Source organism: Haliotis asinina, chromosome 11 (assembly GCF_037392515.1).
Source record: "Haliotis asinina isolate JCU_RB_2024 chromosome 11, JCU_Hal_asi_v2, whole genome shotgun sequence".
Lineage (NCBI taxonomy): Eukaryota > Metazoa > Mollusca > Gastropoda > Lepetellida > Haliotidae > Haliotis > Haliotis asinina.
Window position 1 is genome coordinate 37,535,958 of NC_090290.1, and position 12,872 is coordinate 37,548,829.

Here is a 12,872-nt window from a genome sequence, read left to right on the forward strand (position 1 = left end):
ATCCTGCCAGACGAACTACTAAAACCTTCAAGTGCAATGTTACCACGTGCGATGTTATCAAGTGCATCGTTATCTTTCTCCACAGTGTGTGACATCCCTATGGGTACAGGAAATCATGACCTTTTTGGAAGAGACCAGTTTTCTGCTTCCACATCTTTCGACTACAGTTTTGAGGCAGCCAGAGGGCGTTTGGATTCAGTCAAACAGGAAAATCTTGCCGGAGCATGGATGCCAAGGTTAGTATTGTTTTATTGTCTTCATGGTTGTAGGGTCTGTCCAGTCTTTTTGTTCCATGCTGTCTATAATCAATATTGCATACCTCAGGATAAATATACAAGTGAAATGTTTCTTGGGCATCGCCGCGTTACTTTTCCTTGTGCGCGTAACAATATTTTGACTAGTCTGCGTCCAGATCATCCATTTGTCCACTATACGAATGAGTGTCTGTAAGAACGAGTGTCACTGAATCTACAACGCATTAACACGTACTAAACTTCCCAAGCTGTATTTCTGAGAGAAATAAATTAAAAGTTGTTCCTCCCACGTCACGTTTGTCAAAAAGTACACTTTTAAAAGAAAATCGTCATTTTTTTTAAAAAAATGTCCCTTTGTAACAGTGTATTCATACTTATGGAAATGAATAAGGGAACACATGAAAGTGCAAGTGATCCCATATTCTTATATATCCTTCATATTCTTCACAAGATACGTGTTGCACTGTGGATGAAATATAGGAACGCTTCTACTGTATGCTCCCTTATTCGTTTCCATAAGTCTCTATGCAGTCAAATATCTTGTTTACTTAAAATAGTCTGTGAAAAAAGTCAGTTTCTCACCTTACAAAGTCTTGTGATTGTAGATGTAAATGCTTCACGGTTTCTTTGATCTAATTAGAAAATTAACGTGTTTCAGAGGTAGAGTCAGCACTTTCGATCACCACGTGTTTACGTAACTACTCATGGTCCTTATAACAGTTGTTGTGTGCTTGATGTCTATAAAAGAGTCTGATGTTTTTCATCCTGTGTTTCAGAATGAACGACAAAGAGCAGTGGATCCAGGTAGACCTCAAACATCCCGAGTTCATTACTGGAGTAGTAACACAGGGTCGACCATCCATGGATCACTGGGTCACCAAATACACTGTTCTTACCAGTATAGATGGAATTGACTTTACTCCTTACACAAGGAGTGGGGAAACAGCTACAGTTGTGTTCACTGGCAATTCCGACAGAAATACTAAGGTCAGGGGTTTGTTTGACAGAGAAATAATTGCCAGATATGTTCGAATCCAGCCTCAGGAATGGAATGGCATGATTGCTCTCCGTTTCGATGTCCTGTCATGTTCAGGGCTTACAAGTGGACCTGCCACTATAGCCCCACCAGGTGTCTCTGGTAGTCCAACTGCCGTTCCACCAGGTATCTCTGGAAGTCCAACTGTCATACCACCAGGAGTCTCTGGTAGCCCAACTGCCGTTCCACCAGGAGTCTCTGGTAGCCCAACTGCCGTTCCACCAGGAGTCTCCGGTAGTCCAACTGCCGTTCCACCAGGCGTCTCTGGTAGCCCAACTGCCGTTCCACCAGGCGTCTCTGGTAGCCCAACTGCCGTTCCACCAGGAGTCTCCGGAAGTCCAACTGCCGTTCCACCAGGCGTCTCTGGTAGCCCAACTGCCGTTCCACCAGGTGTCTCTGGAAGTCCAACTGCCGTTCCACCAGGTGTCTCTGGTAGCCCAACTGCCGTTCCACCAGGTGTCTCTGGAAGTCCAACTGCCGTTCCACCAGGTGTCTCTGGTAGCCCAACTGCTGTACCTCCAGGCGTCTCTGGTAGCCCAACTCCTTCACCCAAGGCTGGAATCTCTGGCATTCCAACTCCAAAGGCTGGAATTTCAGGAAGTCCAACTGCCGTTCCACCAGGTGTCTCTGGAAGTCCAACTGCCGTTCCACCAGGTGTCTCTGGTAGCCCAACTGCTGTACCTCCAGGCGTCTCTGGTAGCCCAACTCCTTCACCCAAGGAGGGAATCTCTGGCATTCCAACTCCAAAGACTGGAATTTCAGGAAGTCCAACTGCTGTTCCACCAGGCGCCTCTGGTAGCCCAACTGCCGTTCCACCAGGTGTCTCCGGAAGTCCAACTGCCGTTCCACCAGGAGTCTCTGGTAGCCCAACTGCCGTTCCACCAGGCGTCTCCGGAAGTCCAACTGCCATTCCACCGGGAGCCTCTGGTAGCCCGACTGCCGTTCCACCAGGAGTCTCTGGGAGCCCAACTGCTGTTCCATCAGGAGTCTCTGGTAGCCCAACTGCCGTTCCACCAGGAGTCTCCGGAAGTCCAACTGCCGTTCCACCAGGCGTCTCTGGTAGCCCAACTGCCGTTCCACCAGGAGTCTCCGGAAGTCCAACTGCTGTTCCACCAGGCGTCTCTGGTAGCCCAACTGCCGTTCCACCAGGAGTCTCTGGAAGTCCAACTGCCATTCCACCAGGCGTCTCTGGTAGCCCAACTGCCGTTCCACCAGGTGTCTCTGGAAGTCCAACTGCCGTTCCACCAGGAGTGTCTTCCAGTATGTATGTTACATCTACTCAAAACGAAAATGTTCAAACAGTTTCAGTATCTTATGATTTTTTACTTAGTTTCGAATATTACGAGCATACGGTTTATTCACAGATGTTGTGTGCAGTCAACCAATGGGAATAGACAATGCTTTAATTGTCAAGGACACGCAGATCACAGCATCAGGATTTAGTGGCAACAGATTCAATGCTCCTGCTGGACGTCTCTTCAATGAATTCGGAGCCTGGTCACCTAAGTAAGTAGAAATTACAAATGAGTAAATCCAAACACACTTAGTGTTTGATATAGTTCGGTTCGTTGGTTTTCAGATTTCATTGAACATAACCTTTGAGAAAAGCTTCATCGCGATAGAATTTTACAAGCTAAATGGCTTTCATTTGGACAGAGAAAACAATGGAGACCAGTGGATCATGGTGAATTTCCTGAAGCCACAGGTCCTTAATGGCATCTTGACCCAAGGCAGCTCCATCAGTGACAAATGGGTTACGCAGTTCATCGTGTCCTACAGCACAGATGGCTTCACGTTTACTCCTATCAAAGACTCAGCAACAGGAAAGAGCATGATTTTCACTGGAAACAGCGACAGGAACACTGTCATGAAGAACATCTTCCCGGAACAGGTGACTGTTCAGTACATCAAGATCACTCCCATCGCCTGGTCCCCAGCTGGTATTGGAATGCGTTTCAACTTGCTGGGCTGCTACAAGCCAAGTGTCCAACCCACACTGACACCTTCCGCCAAGCCTACAGTCTCTCCAGTGTTCACTATGACAACTGGAGTTACCATGCCAGAGCCATCACCAGTATCTACGCTTGAACCCGGTGAGTATATCACAAAACCCATGAAATTTGTACATCAACCACATCACATTTTACCATAGCACATATTGAGTACAGATATTTAATACATGAACTTTTAACATAATGTTAGCTGAACCGTTAACAGGGATTCAGCTCATAAAAGCACTAAGGGCCAAAGCAACAGTATAGAAATGTGATGTACTTAACAGTGCTATATCATCTGGTGGGTTAATAATGTTTAATGTCGCAGAGTAACTTTTGAAGGCCACAAAAACGACCTGACTATCAGAATAGTTTTACTGTGTTTCTACCTTCGCTTCAACAAATAATATTGATGATTTTCAGTATGCACTATTCCCATGGGAGTGGAAAACTACAGGATTGTTGGTGAAAGTCAGTTGACTGCCTCATCGAAGAAGGACAAGGCACATGGTCCAATCTATGCACGAATCAACCAAGAAACAGACGAGTTTGCTGGATCATGGGTCCCCGCGTAAGCCGTATTTAGTATATACTAACAATAATATAATTATATAAGCAGGATAGGCAAAAGTGGAGAGTCTTAAGCACTGCGGACATAGTTTTATACTTGTAAAATGACAATACTATTCTTAAACAGTACACTGTAGGAGATGCATGTATGATATTTTGTGGCAACAGTTTCCGTTAACAGCTGAAAAATTCAAGCCTCTTTATTTCATGTTACAGACCCACAGATAAAACACCATGGATTCAGGTAGATTTCCTTGAGCCCAAGACTGTCTCTGGTGTAATAACCCAGGGATCCGGAAAGGACAACAGCTGGCTTGAGACCTACAAAGTCAGTTACAGTTTCGATGGCAAGACCTTCACTGACTACACTGACACTGAGGGCAAGCCCGCCAAGGTGTTTAATGGCAACTCAGATTCAAAAACACCAGTTCCTGTTCTTTTCAACAGAGATATCACTGCGCGGTTTGTTCGCATTGTTCCATTGACATCTCATGGAGAAACGTCCCTCAGATTTAACATCCTCGGCTGCAATCCATCCCCAACTAACCCATTGATACCAACAACAGCAGGAGCTCCCACAGCTAGTCCTCCAGTCGGTGGAAAGAGCGGTGTACCAACAGCCAGCCCAAGCGGAGGACAGAGTGGTCAACCAACAGCCAGCCCAAGTGCGGGACAGAGTGGTCAGCCAACAGCTAGCCCAAGCGCTGGACAAAGTGGTCAACCAACAGCTAGCCCTAGCGCTGGACAGAGTAGTCAGCCAACAGCCAGCCCAGTCCCTGAACTCACCACACCATCTGGTAGGTTGTTGTAAGGTCCTTCGTACCATTGGCATGGTACAAAGATTTACTTCCTGACCTCAAATCCTTACTCTTTTAACGAACACAGAGCATCTTTGCTAATTTTCAACACACAATGTTCACCTTAATTTTGCTTTTCACGACCATAAGAAATTTCTCTCGCCACATATTCAAGATTGAATACATTTTTCCGTTTACGTGTTACACGTACTTTTGGCTCTCCCTACATTGAAAAAATAATCAAATCAAATGCTATTTTCAGTTTGTCTCATCCCCATGGGTATCGAGAACTCTTACTTTGTCAGCAACAGCCAGCTCACATCTTCATCCTCGCTTGATGCCAAACATTCTGCAGCAGCAGGACGTTTGTACACACAGGGAGCATGGACCCCATCGTGAGTACTCATGCACATTTTATTCATATCTTTGTTGAATGCCATTATCCAACTAGATCAATTAAGCAACCACTCAGTCAGATGTTTCTCATCCCTTCTTCATCGGTATATCATCCACGAACGGTATATAACTAAATGTCCTCAGTACAACTGTTTTAATACGCATCTAATGTTATCATGGCATGTGTTTTGTTTAGATCAACTGACAAACAGTGGATCCAAGTGGACTTCCTCAAGCCAACTCTCATCTCTGGTGTGATGACACAAGGTAGCCCCGAAGCACCTAAATGGGTTACGAAATACAATGTCTTCTATGGATTTAACGGACACGACTTTTCCCCATACACACGTATCCCCGGAGGGTCAACACCTGAAGTCTTCGAGGGTAATATGGATCAAAACACACCAATTAGGAACCTGTTCAACCGTGACATCACTGCACGGTACGTCCGCATCGTGCCGGTGGAATGGTCAAAGGACGGCATTGCCATGCGATTCAATATCCTTGGATGCACACCACCACAGCCCAAGCCACCAACAGTCAGTCCTGGTGTTCCCACAGCCTCTCCCCCCTTTGGACAATCTACACAAGGACCCTTCCTCAGTAAGTTAGGATGAGCTGTACCAGGATACACATGATGTGCAATCCTTCCTCAGGAATGCGTTGTACACTACACACATGATACCAAGACGATAATGCTCAGTCCTTTCCCAGAAAATAAGCTGTACGTTCCACACATGATGTCAACCATTATGTTCACTCCTTCCTCAGTAAGACAGGATGCGTTTTTCGTTCTGTACATGATGACAAGACACTAATGTTCAATGCTTCCCCAGAAAGATAGAATATGTTGTACGTTTATCATGGTTATGTTTTCAGAATGTGATGTTCCCATGGGAATTGAAAACCCTGGTCTCGTTGGCGACAGACAACTCACAGCATCTTCCTCCCTCAACCAGTTCACCGGTGCAGAGCGCGCACGACCCTACACTCAGAAGGATGGTGCTTATTCAGGAGGATGGATACCAAAGTGAGTGTAGTAACATCAAGCAATGAAAGAAATGAATGTGTTTACACCGCTTTTAGTAACATCAGTGTAGAGTCAGCAGATAGTGGTTTCATCAATTCTACCCATCAGTTCTACCCATGTGAGGAATTGAATACAAGCCTTCTTTCACCAATACGCTGTCCCATCATAAATGAATCAACAGTGAAGGTCACGTAGTATCAAGATGCATATTATAATAGAATGTGTGTTGAAGTTTTCTTCAGTCTGTAGAAGCACTAATATGTTGGATTTACAAAGTTCAGCATATAAACATTATGCATTCATAATGAGATACGTTTCTCGTGTCCCAAACTTCATCAGATACTTAAGTTGTAAATGCCGAAACTTTCTTTGAGGTATCGTGTATATAAAACATACGCCTAATACTCTGTCCCAATGTGACAGCATGACTTCATTGGCAGAATGTGAATGATATATTCTGAATGTGTGTGTGTGCAGATACACGGATACGAAGCAGTGGATCGAGGTTGACTTCGGTGCAAGCTACGCAATAGCTGGCGTCTCTACTCAAGGACGATCTGATGGTGCTGCATGGGTGACCAAGTACGAGGTCTACTACAGCAACGACGGGCGTACTTTCAATGCAATCAACACATCCCCAACCGATACTGTCCCACGTGTGTTCGAGGGTAACTTTGATCAGAACACTCCCCTCATGAACGTCTTCCCCGAAATAAATGCACGCTTTATTAGGATCAGACCAGTGGAATGGCATGAAGCAATCGGAATGAGGTTCAACGTCTATGGATGTCAACTTCCTTCTGCCACACCATCCGTACCAACTGGACTCACAGTGCCAACAGCTATTCCAACAGCTGCCCCCACAGTCAGCCCTGTTGTGACAGCCGCCCCATCTACCTCATCCTGCATGTACTGGACACCATGGGTCAACTCCAATACTCCAGACACCAATGGCGAATACGAGTCATTCTGGGACATGATGACCGTGGTGAAGATCTGTGACACCAAGTACGTCAAGAAAATGGAATGCAGAACAGCTACAGGCAAAATACCATTCGACCAAACAGGTGAAACCGGAGTCATGTGTAACCTTGACACAAAGTCCCTCGTTTGTATGAACACTGATCAGACGGGAGGCAAAACATGCTCCGACTATGAAATAAGAGTCTTCTGTGATGAATGCGGCAAGCCTACAGCAGCACCTTCAGTCAAGTCTTATGTGCCCACAGCTTCCCCCAAGGCATGTGACAACAAATGGTCAGACTGGATCAACAGACACGAACCTGATGGTGTCGGTGAGTATATGTTCAAAACAGTCTTTGCAGCTGACCAGAGGAACTATGGTCAATACTGGACATTCATTCACATGATTCATTTGCAAGTCTCGTACCAGGAAGAAAAGTTGACAGTTTTGTCTCATTTTCATACATTTGTCACAGTATCCATGCTTAAAGAGTGGGAGGGTTTACATTGACTTTACAAACTATGAACATTAAAAACATGTCCATAATCGAATCCAGGTCCTTCGTGGGATCAACAAACGCTTTCAACAAGTTTGTTGCACCGCTTGTTTCCAAAGCAGTACATCATTGTTTCATTTCAGGTGAGATTGAAAAGGTGACGAAGGAAGACCTCGATAGACACTGTGCTGGAGGATCCGTTGGCGAGGTCGAGTGTCAGACAGTTAAGGAAAACATGGCTTTCTATCTCAGTGGGGATATTGTCACATGTGATGCTCAAACTGGACTGTCCTGCAAGCACAGTGACAACACACCTATGAAGTGTCATGACTACAAGATCAGATTCAAGTGCCAGTGTGAAGGTAGGCAAACGTTTCTGATGCTTTCTGTGGTCATGTAGACATATATTGTGTTTCTGATTTCTGTTTCTGAGTGACACAGGACATATGGACACATTACTATGGTCATTACTATCTATTCATACATGTTTCACTGGAACTGCGCCTTTAACGCCCAAACGAATTGTTTCAAATGGATATCATTTGGTTTTCCCGTTTTTCATACTGCTCTCAGTCATTGCATAATAATTTCTATATCGGATATATAATCGATCAATAATCAGCACAGAGACTGCTCACTTAAACTCATGTCAGGTACCGAAGTCAGTTGATTAACTCTTACTTTCTCTTTAGGCGCACCAACAGCTAAACCTCCAACATCTGGGACAGAGGTTCCTTCTACTGCCACCTGTACAACTAGCCAGTGGAGCCCATGGATCAACCAGGACAAGCCTGGTGTTGGTGGAGGTGACTACGAGAAGATCTCACCTGAGTTGGAGAAGCAATACTGCTCTGGAGGAACACTCACTAAGATCGAATGCATGACGGTCGACGGTATTGAGTATTATAGCAGTGGTGAGGTAATGCAGTGTACAATGGCGGGTGGATCCTCGTGCAGCAATGCTGATAATTTCCCAATGCCTTGCAGCGACTACCAGATCCGCTACTTCTGTGAATGTACTACTCCGGTAACCACTGGAGCTCCAACTGCCAGCCCCGGAACTGGAGTAAGTGGTACCCCAACTGCCAGCCCCGTAATTGGAGGAAGTGGTGCCCCAACAGCCAGCCCCGTAATTGGAGGAAGTGGTGCCCCAACTGCCAGCCCCGTAATTGGAGGAAGTGGTACTCCAACAGTGAGCCCCGGAATTGGAAAAAGTAGTAAACCAACTGCCAGTCCTGGAATCGGAGAAAGCGGTACACCAACATCAAGCCCCGGAATTGGACAAAGCGGAACCCCAACAGCCAGCCCTGGAACGACATCTTGCACTAAGTCTCAATGGACCCCATGGGTGAACAATGACAAGCCGACGACTGGAGAGGGTGACCATGAGGTACTTTCAGGAAGCCAAATGTCTCAGTATTGTGCTGGAGGAAGACTTGCCAAGATTGAATGTAGAACAGTCGACGGTATAGAGTATTTCAGCAGCGGAGACATTATGAAGTGTGACCTTACTAATGGTGCTCTCTGTAAGAATGAGGACAATTTCCCAATCAAGTGCCAAGATTATGAGGTTCGCTACTACTGTGACTGTCCTACACCAACAGCTAGCCCAGTACCCGTCAAAACTAATCTTCCAACAGCCACGCCACCGCAGTCTAGCACAGGTGTTCCCTCTGCTAGCCCTGAAGTACAGTGCACAAACAGCCAGTGGTCTTCCTGGATCAACCGAGATCACCCGAATGTCGGTGATGGCGACTATGAATCAATGACAGTGGAAGAGTTGACTAAATTCTGCCCAGGAGGAAAGATCACGGAAGTCAAATGTGAAACTGTTGACGCTATCCCATCCTACAGCAGTGGAGAACTTATGACCTGCGACAAACACCAAGGTGTCGTCTGTAGGAACGAAGACAACTTCCCAATGCCATGCAGTGACTACCGAATCATGTACTACTGTCAATGTGCTCCAACTGCTTCACCCCCAACAGGAACAGCAGGTACACCAACATCCAGTCCAAGTGCAGGACAGAGTGGTATTCCAACAGCCGGCCCAAGTGCAGGACAAACTGGTAAACCAACAGCTACTCCTGGTGTTCCCGGCCAGAGCAGCGTTCCAACAGCCAGTCCGAGTGCAGGACAAACTGGTAAACCAACAGCTACTCCTGGTGTTCCCGGCCAGAGCAGCGTTCCAACAGCCAGTCCGAGCGCAGGACTGAGCGGTCAGCCAACTGCAAGTCCTACTGTCACATCTTGTTCTCAAAGCCATTACTCCAACTGGGTAAACAGAGATTTGCCAGAGTCAGGAAACGGAGACCACGAGGCCATGACCCCTGATGAGTTGTCTTCATTCTGTAAGGGAGGCCAGGTTACCAAAATCGAATGCTATACCGATGACATCCCATCCTACAGCTCTGGAGAACTGGTGACTTGCGACATGAAGAGTGGTCTTACTTGCAACAACGCAGACAACGCCCCCGTGCCATGCTCCGACTACAAGGTCCGCTACTTCTGTGACTGCAGTGGTGAGTAATTAAATTGTAATATCTCTACAGTATATATCAATTACACACATTCCTATGATATCAATACAACAGAACATCTACAACATCTCCCCAATTCGCATAGGAAGTAACCCTAAATTGCTGTTTGAACGCCATTTTGAAAGCCAGAGACGTATTATCAGAGGTTTGAACCCGGTCTGCCCGGGTTTCTAGCTTTAGCAGTCCCATACCCGTTGTTAATCCCAAATCATAAATAACGCATACACCCTAGTCTTTATTTTCAAACATTCAACGTCTCCGTTATGAATTAGTTAGAGCTTCTGCCCGAAGGTCTCTGGTTCGATGCACGGCTGCGTCATACTAAAAGACGTTAAAACATGGTACTTGTTGATCCCTGCTTGGCATTAATAGGTACAACAAGGACTGGTCGGCTCGGGGTCAGAATAATGTGTCTAAGTGGGGTAATCATGCTTAACGGTGGTATCTCAGTGAGCTGGCACCATAAAGCCAGCTTACGTCTGGACTACTACAAGCAACGACAGATACACATGCATACACCTCGTCATATGAGCGAACTGTTCAACTATGTTAAGCTCCATTGTAAACCAAAAGTCACCGTGTTCTGTAATCTGATTGGTTGAAAAACATGATCAAATGGTATTAGATTCCTGGAAACTGCAAGACTATTCACTGCGTATTGACACGTAAACAATTGTTTTGCTGTGTCATCAACAGTGGTGACGTCATTCATATCATATTGTGACGTAAAGTTTAGAATGACGTCACAAATGAGCAACTCCAGATGCTACCATGGGAACCAGCTGAAACGGCCAGATGATGACACTTCACTGCTGTACTCGATGTAAACAAGTGCCGACAGTAAAACCCCTTTGGTTTACTATTTTGTTTACAATGTCGATAAACATCATGTGTTGGCCAATTCCGGGTGTTATTGAGTATTTGAAGTACGGGAATATTTCATTTAAAATACTCAATAACACCCGGAAATTGGCCAACACATGATGTTTGTCTCCTAATTTCACCTCACCTCTCCCACATTCAGGCCTTGATGCATCTGTACATCTGTCGAAATCCTAAAAACCTAGTGACCCACCATAGGGACCTTGTAAAATACGTTTTATGTGCCAATGTATGTGTGTATGACTTCTGTTGCATTATGTTATCCAGGAACCCCACAGGTGACATTGACTCCACCCAACAAGAACATTGCTATCCGATGTGACTGGTCTCCCTGGATCAACACCGATACGCCAGACTCAGGTCATGGTGACATGGAAACTATTGAGTCCATCAAGACTAAGCATGGCGTCTGCAAGAACATGAAGCAGATTGAGTGCAGAATCGCTGGCACAAACACAATGTCCAGTGCGGCCGGCCAGAGCAGAGTTACATGTGACGTGGACAATGGTCTCCGTTGCTATAACAACGAGCAGTTGTCTTCCAAGTGTTACGATTACGAAGTGAGGGTCCTCTGCTGGGAAGACACATGCCAAGGTACATGAACACAATGAGTGAAATATGTTTCTTCGGGAACACCCGATGCTATCAGATTTTCTATGATTGATTTTATAAATGATAAAAGCTTATATTTGTTAAATGAGGTCTTTGCCTCTTGTTTTAAATGAGGTTCGTTTGGAGTAAAATACTTTGTCCTGTGGCTTTGACAATTTATATTCAGGTAGCTCTGAATATTGTTTTCTTTCCCATGCATAATTGCGAAGGAAATGAAGAAAATCTACATCGGTCCATACGATAGCTTTGTAAGCCAGCGTATTACTGTGGCATAATCTCGTTCATCACGATTGTTTGTTCCCTAGGCCCAATACCCACTGCAGGTCCAACTGCTGGTCCCCACATCCACACCACCGGCTCCGTCCATGTCCCTACCGCCACTGCAGGAACTTCATTTTCGACCGTTGCTCCCCTGGAGAGAACAACTACCGGTATGTAGTTTCAGAAAGAGAGTGGTGCAAATGAACACAGAATATTGCTCACAATATAAATAAAGATGTTTCCAGGAACACATTGTTATGACAGAGGGAATGAGTTTAGTTATTACGCCGCTTGTAGCAATATTGCCAGCAATAAAATTTCACCTGAAATGGGCAATACTCTGTACGGGGTAGGCTCAGCCTGCACAACCTTTGGTGGTGATTTTTAAAACACCACACTCAAAGACGTTAATGAACATAGCAGTATACTAATATGTCTATTAATAAACATTTAGAGTGCCATACAAACAGATGACTGGCATACAAAGTTGTTGCTTTTGGAATGACAGCTGGGAGAATCAGTCAGTAATTTCCTTCAACCTCAGCATCTACTCTTTGACATCAGAATCTGTCCTTTCAGCTGTGTGTCCTCCCGGAGAAATGTGGAACGCCTGTGCCCACACCTGTGACCAGCTGTGCAACGCTGTTTCCGGCGACATCTGCGACGGCACAAACCCACAACAATGTGTCCCCGGCTGCAAGGACGAAACAATCACTGTCCCTAAATGTGCGGATGGCGAGAGACTCAACTACAACGGCCAGTGTGTCAAGGCAGAGCTCTGTCCATGCAAGAAACCCGATGGTACATTTGCTCAGGTGAGGTATCATTTTCTTATAGCATCATTTGAATCATTAGTTTCAAACCAGTTGTCAAGACAACTCTCTTAACTCGAAAAATCACAAAACTATCCTAGCAGAAACTAACCCGGTTTTTATCAAACAGAATTCTGCATGGATATACCAAAGAAGGTTCAAAGAAAACAAATATGGGATTTTCTTATAAAACAGATTTGTTACTGCGTATATCAACTTGATTATTAA

General features: G+C 45.3%; 1 protein-coding gene across 1 annotated transcript in view; it reads left to right on the top strand.

Moving 5' to 3' along the window:
* LOC137256634 (mucin-5AC-like) overlaps window positions 1–12,872 on the top strand; it is a 30,344-nt gene that overhangs the window by 1,611 nt on the left and 15,861 nt on the right. The window contains exons 3-17 of the mRNA XM_067794537.1: window positions 86–236; window positions 1,031–2,550; window positions 2,655–2,796; window positions 2,947–3,383; window positions 3,708–3,855; window positions 4,071–4,651; window positions 4,914–5,046; window positions 5,244–5,650; window positions 5,927–6,077; window positions 6,555–7,372; window positions 7,681–7,899; window positions 8,230–10,059; window positions 11,227–11,553; window positions 11,877–12,002; window positions 12,412–12,647. Coding sequence (XP_067650638.1) covers window positions 100–236; window positions 1,031–2,550; window positions 2,655–2,796; window positions 2,947–3,383; window positions 3,708–3,855; window positions 4,071–4,651; window positions 4,914–5,046; window positions 5,244–5,650; window positions 5,927–6,077; window positions 6,555–7,372; window positions 7,681–7,899; window positions 8,230–10,059; window positions 11,227–11,553; window positions 11,877–12,002; window positions 12,412–12,647 — 7,212 coding nt within the window. The 5' untranslated portion in view covers window positions 86–99. The remainder of the gene's footprint in view (window positions 1–85; window positions 237–1,030; window positions 2,551–2,654; window positions 2,797–2,946; window positions 3,384–3,707; window positions 3,856–4,070; window positions 4,652–4,913; window positions 5,047–5,243; window positions 5,651–5,926; window positions 6,078–6,554; window positions 7,373–7,680; window positions 7,900–8,229; window positions 10,060–11,226; window positions 11,554–11,876; window positions 12,003–12,411; window positions 12,648–12,872) is intronic.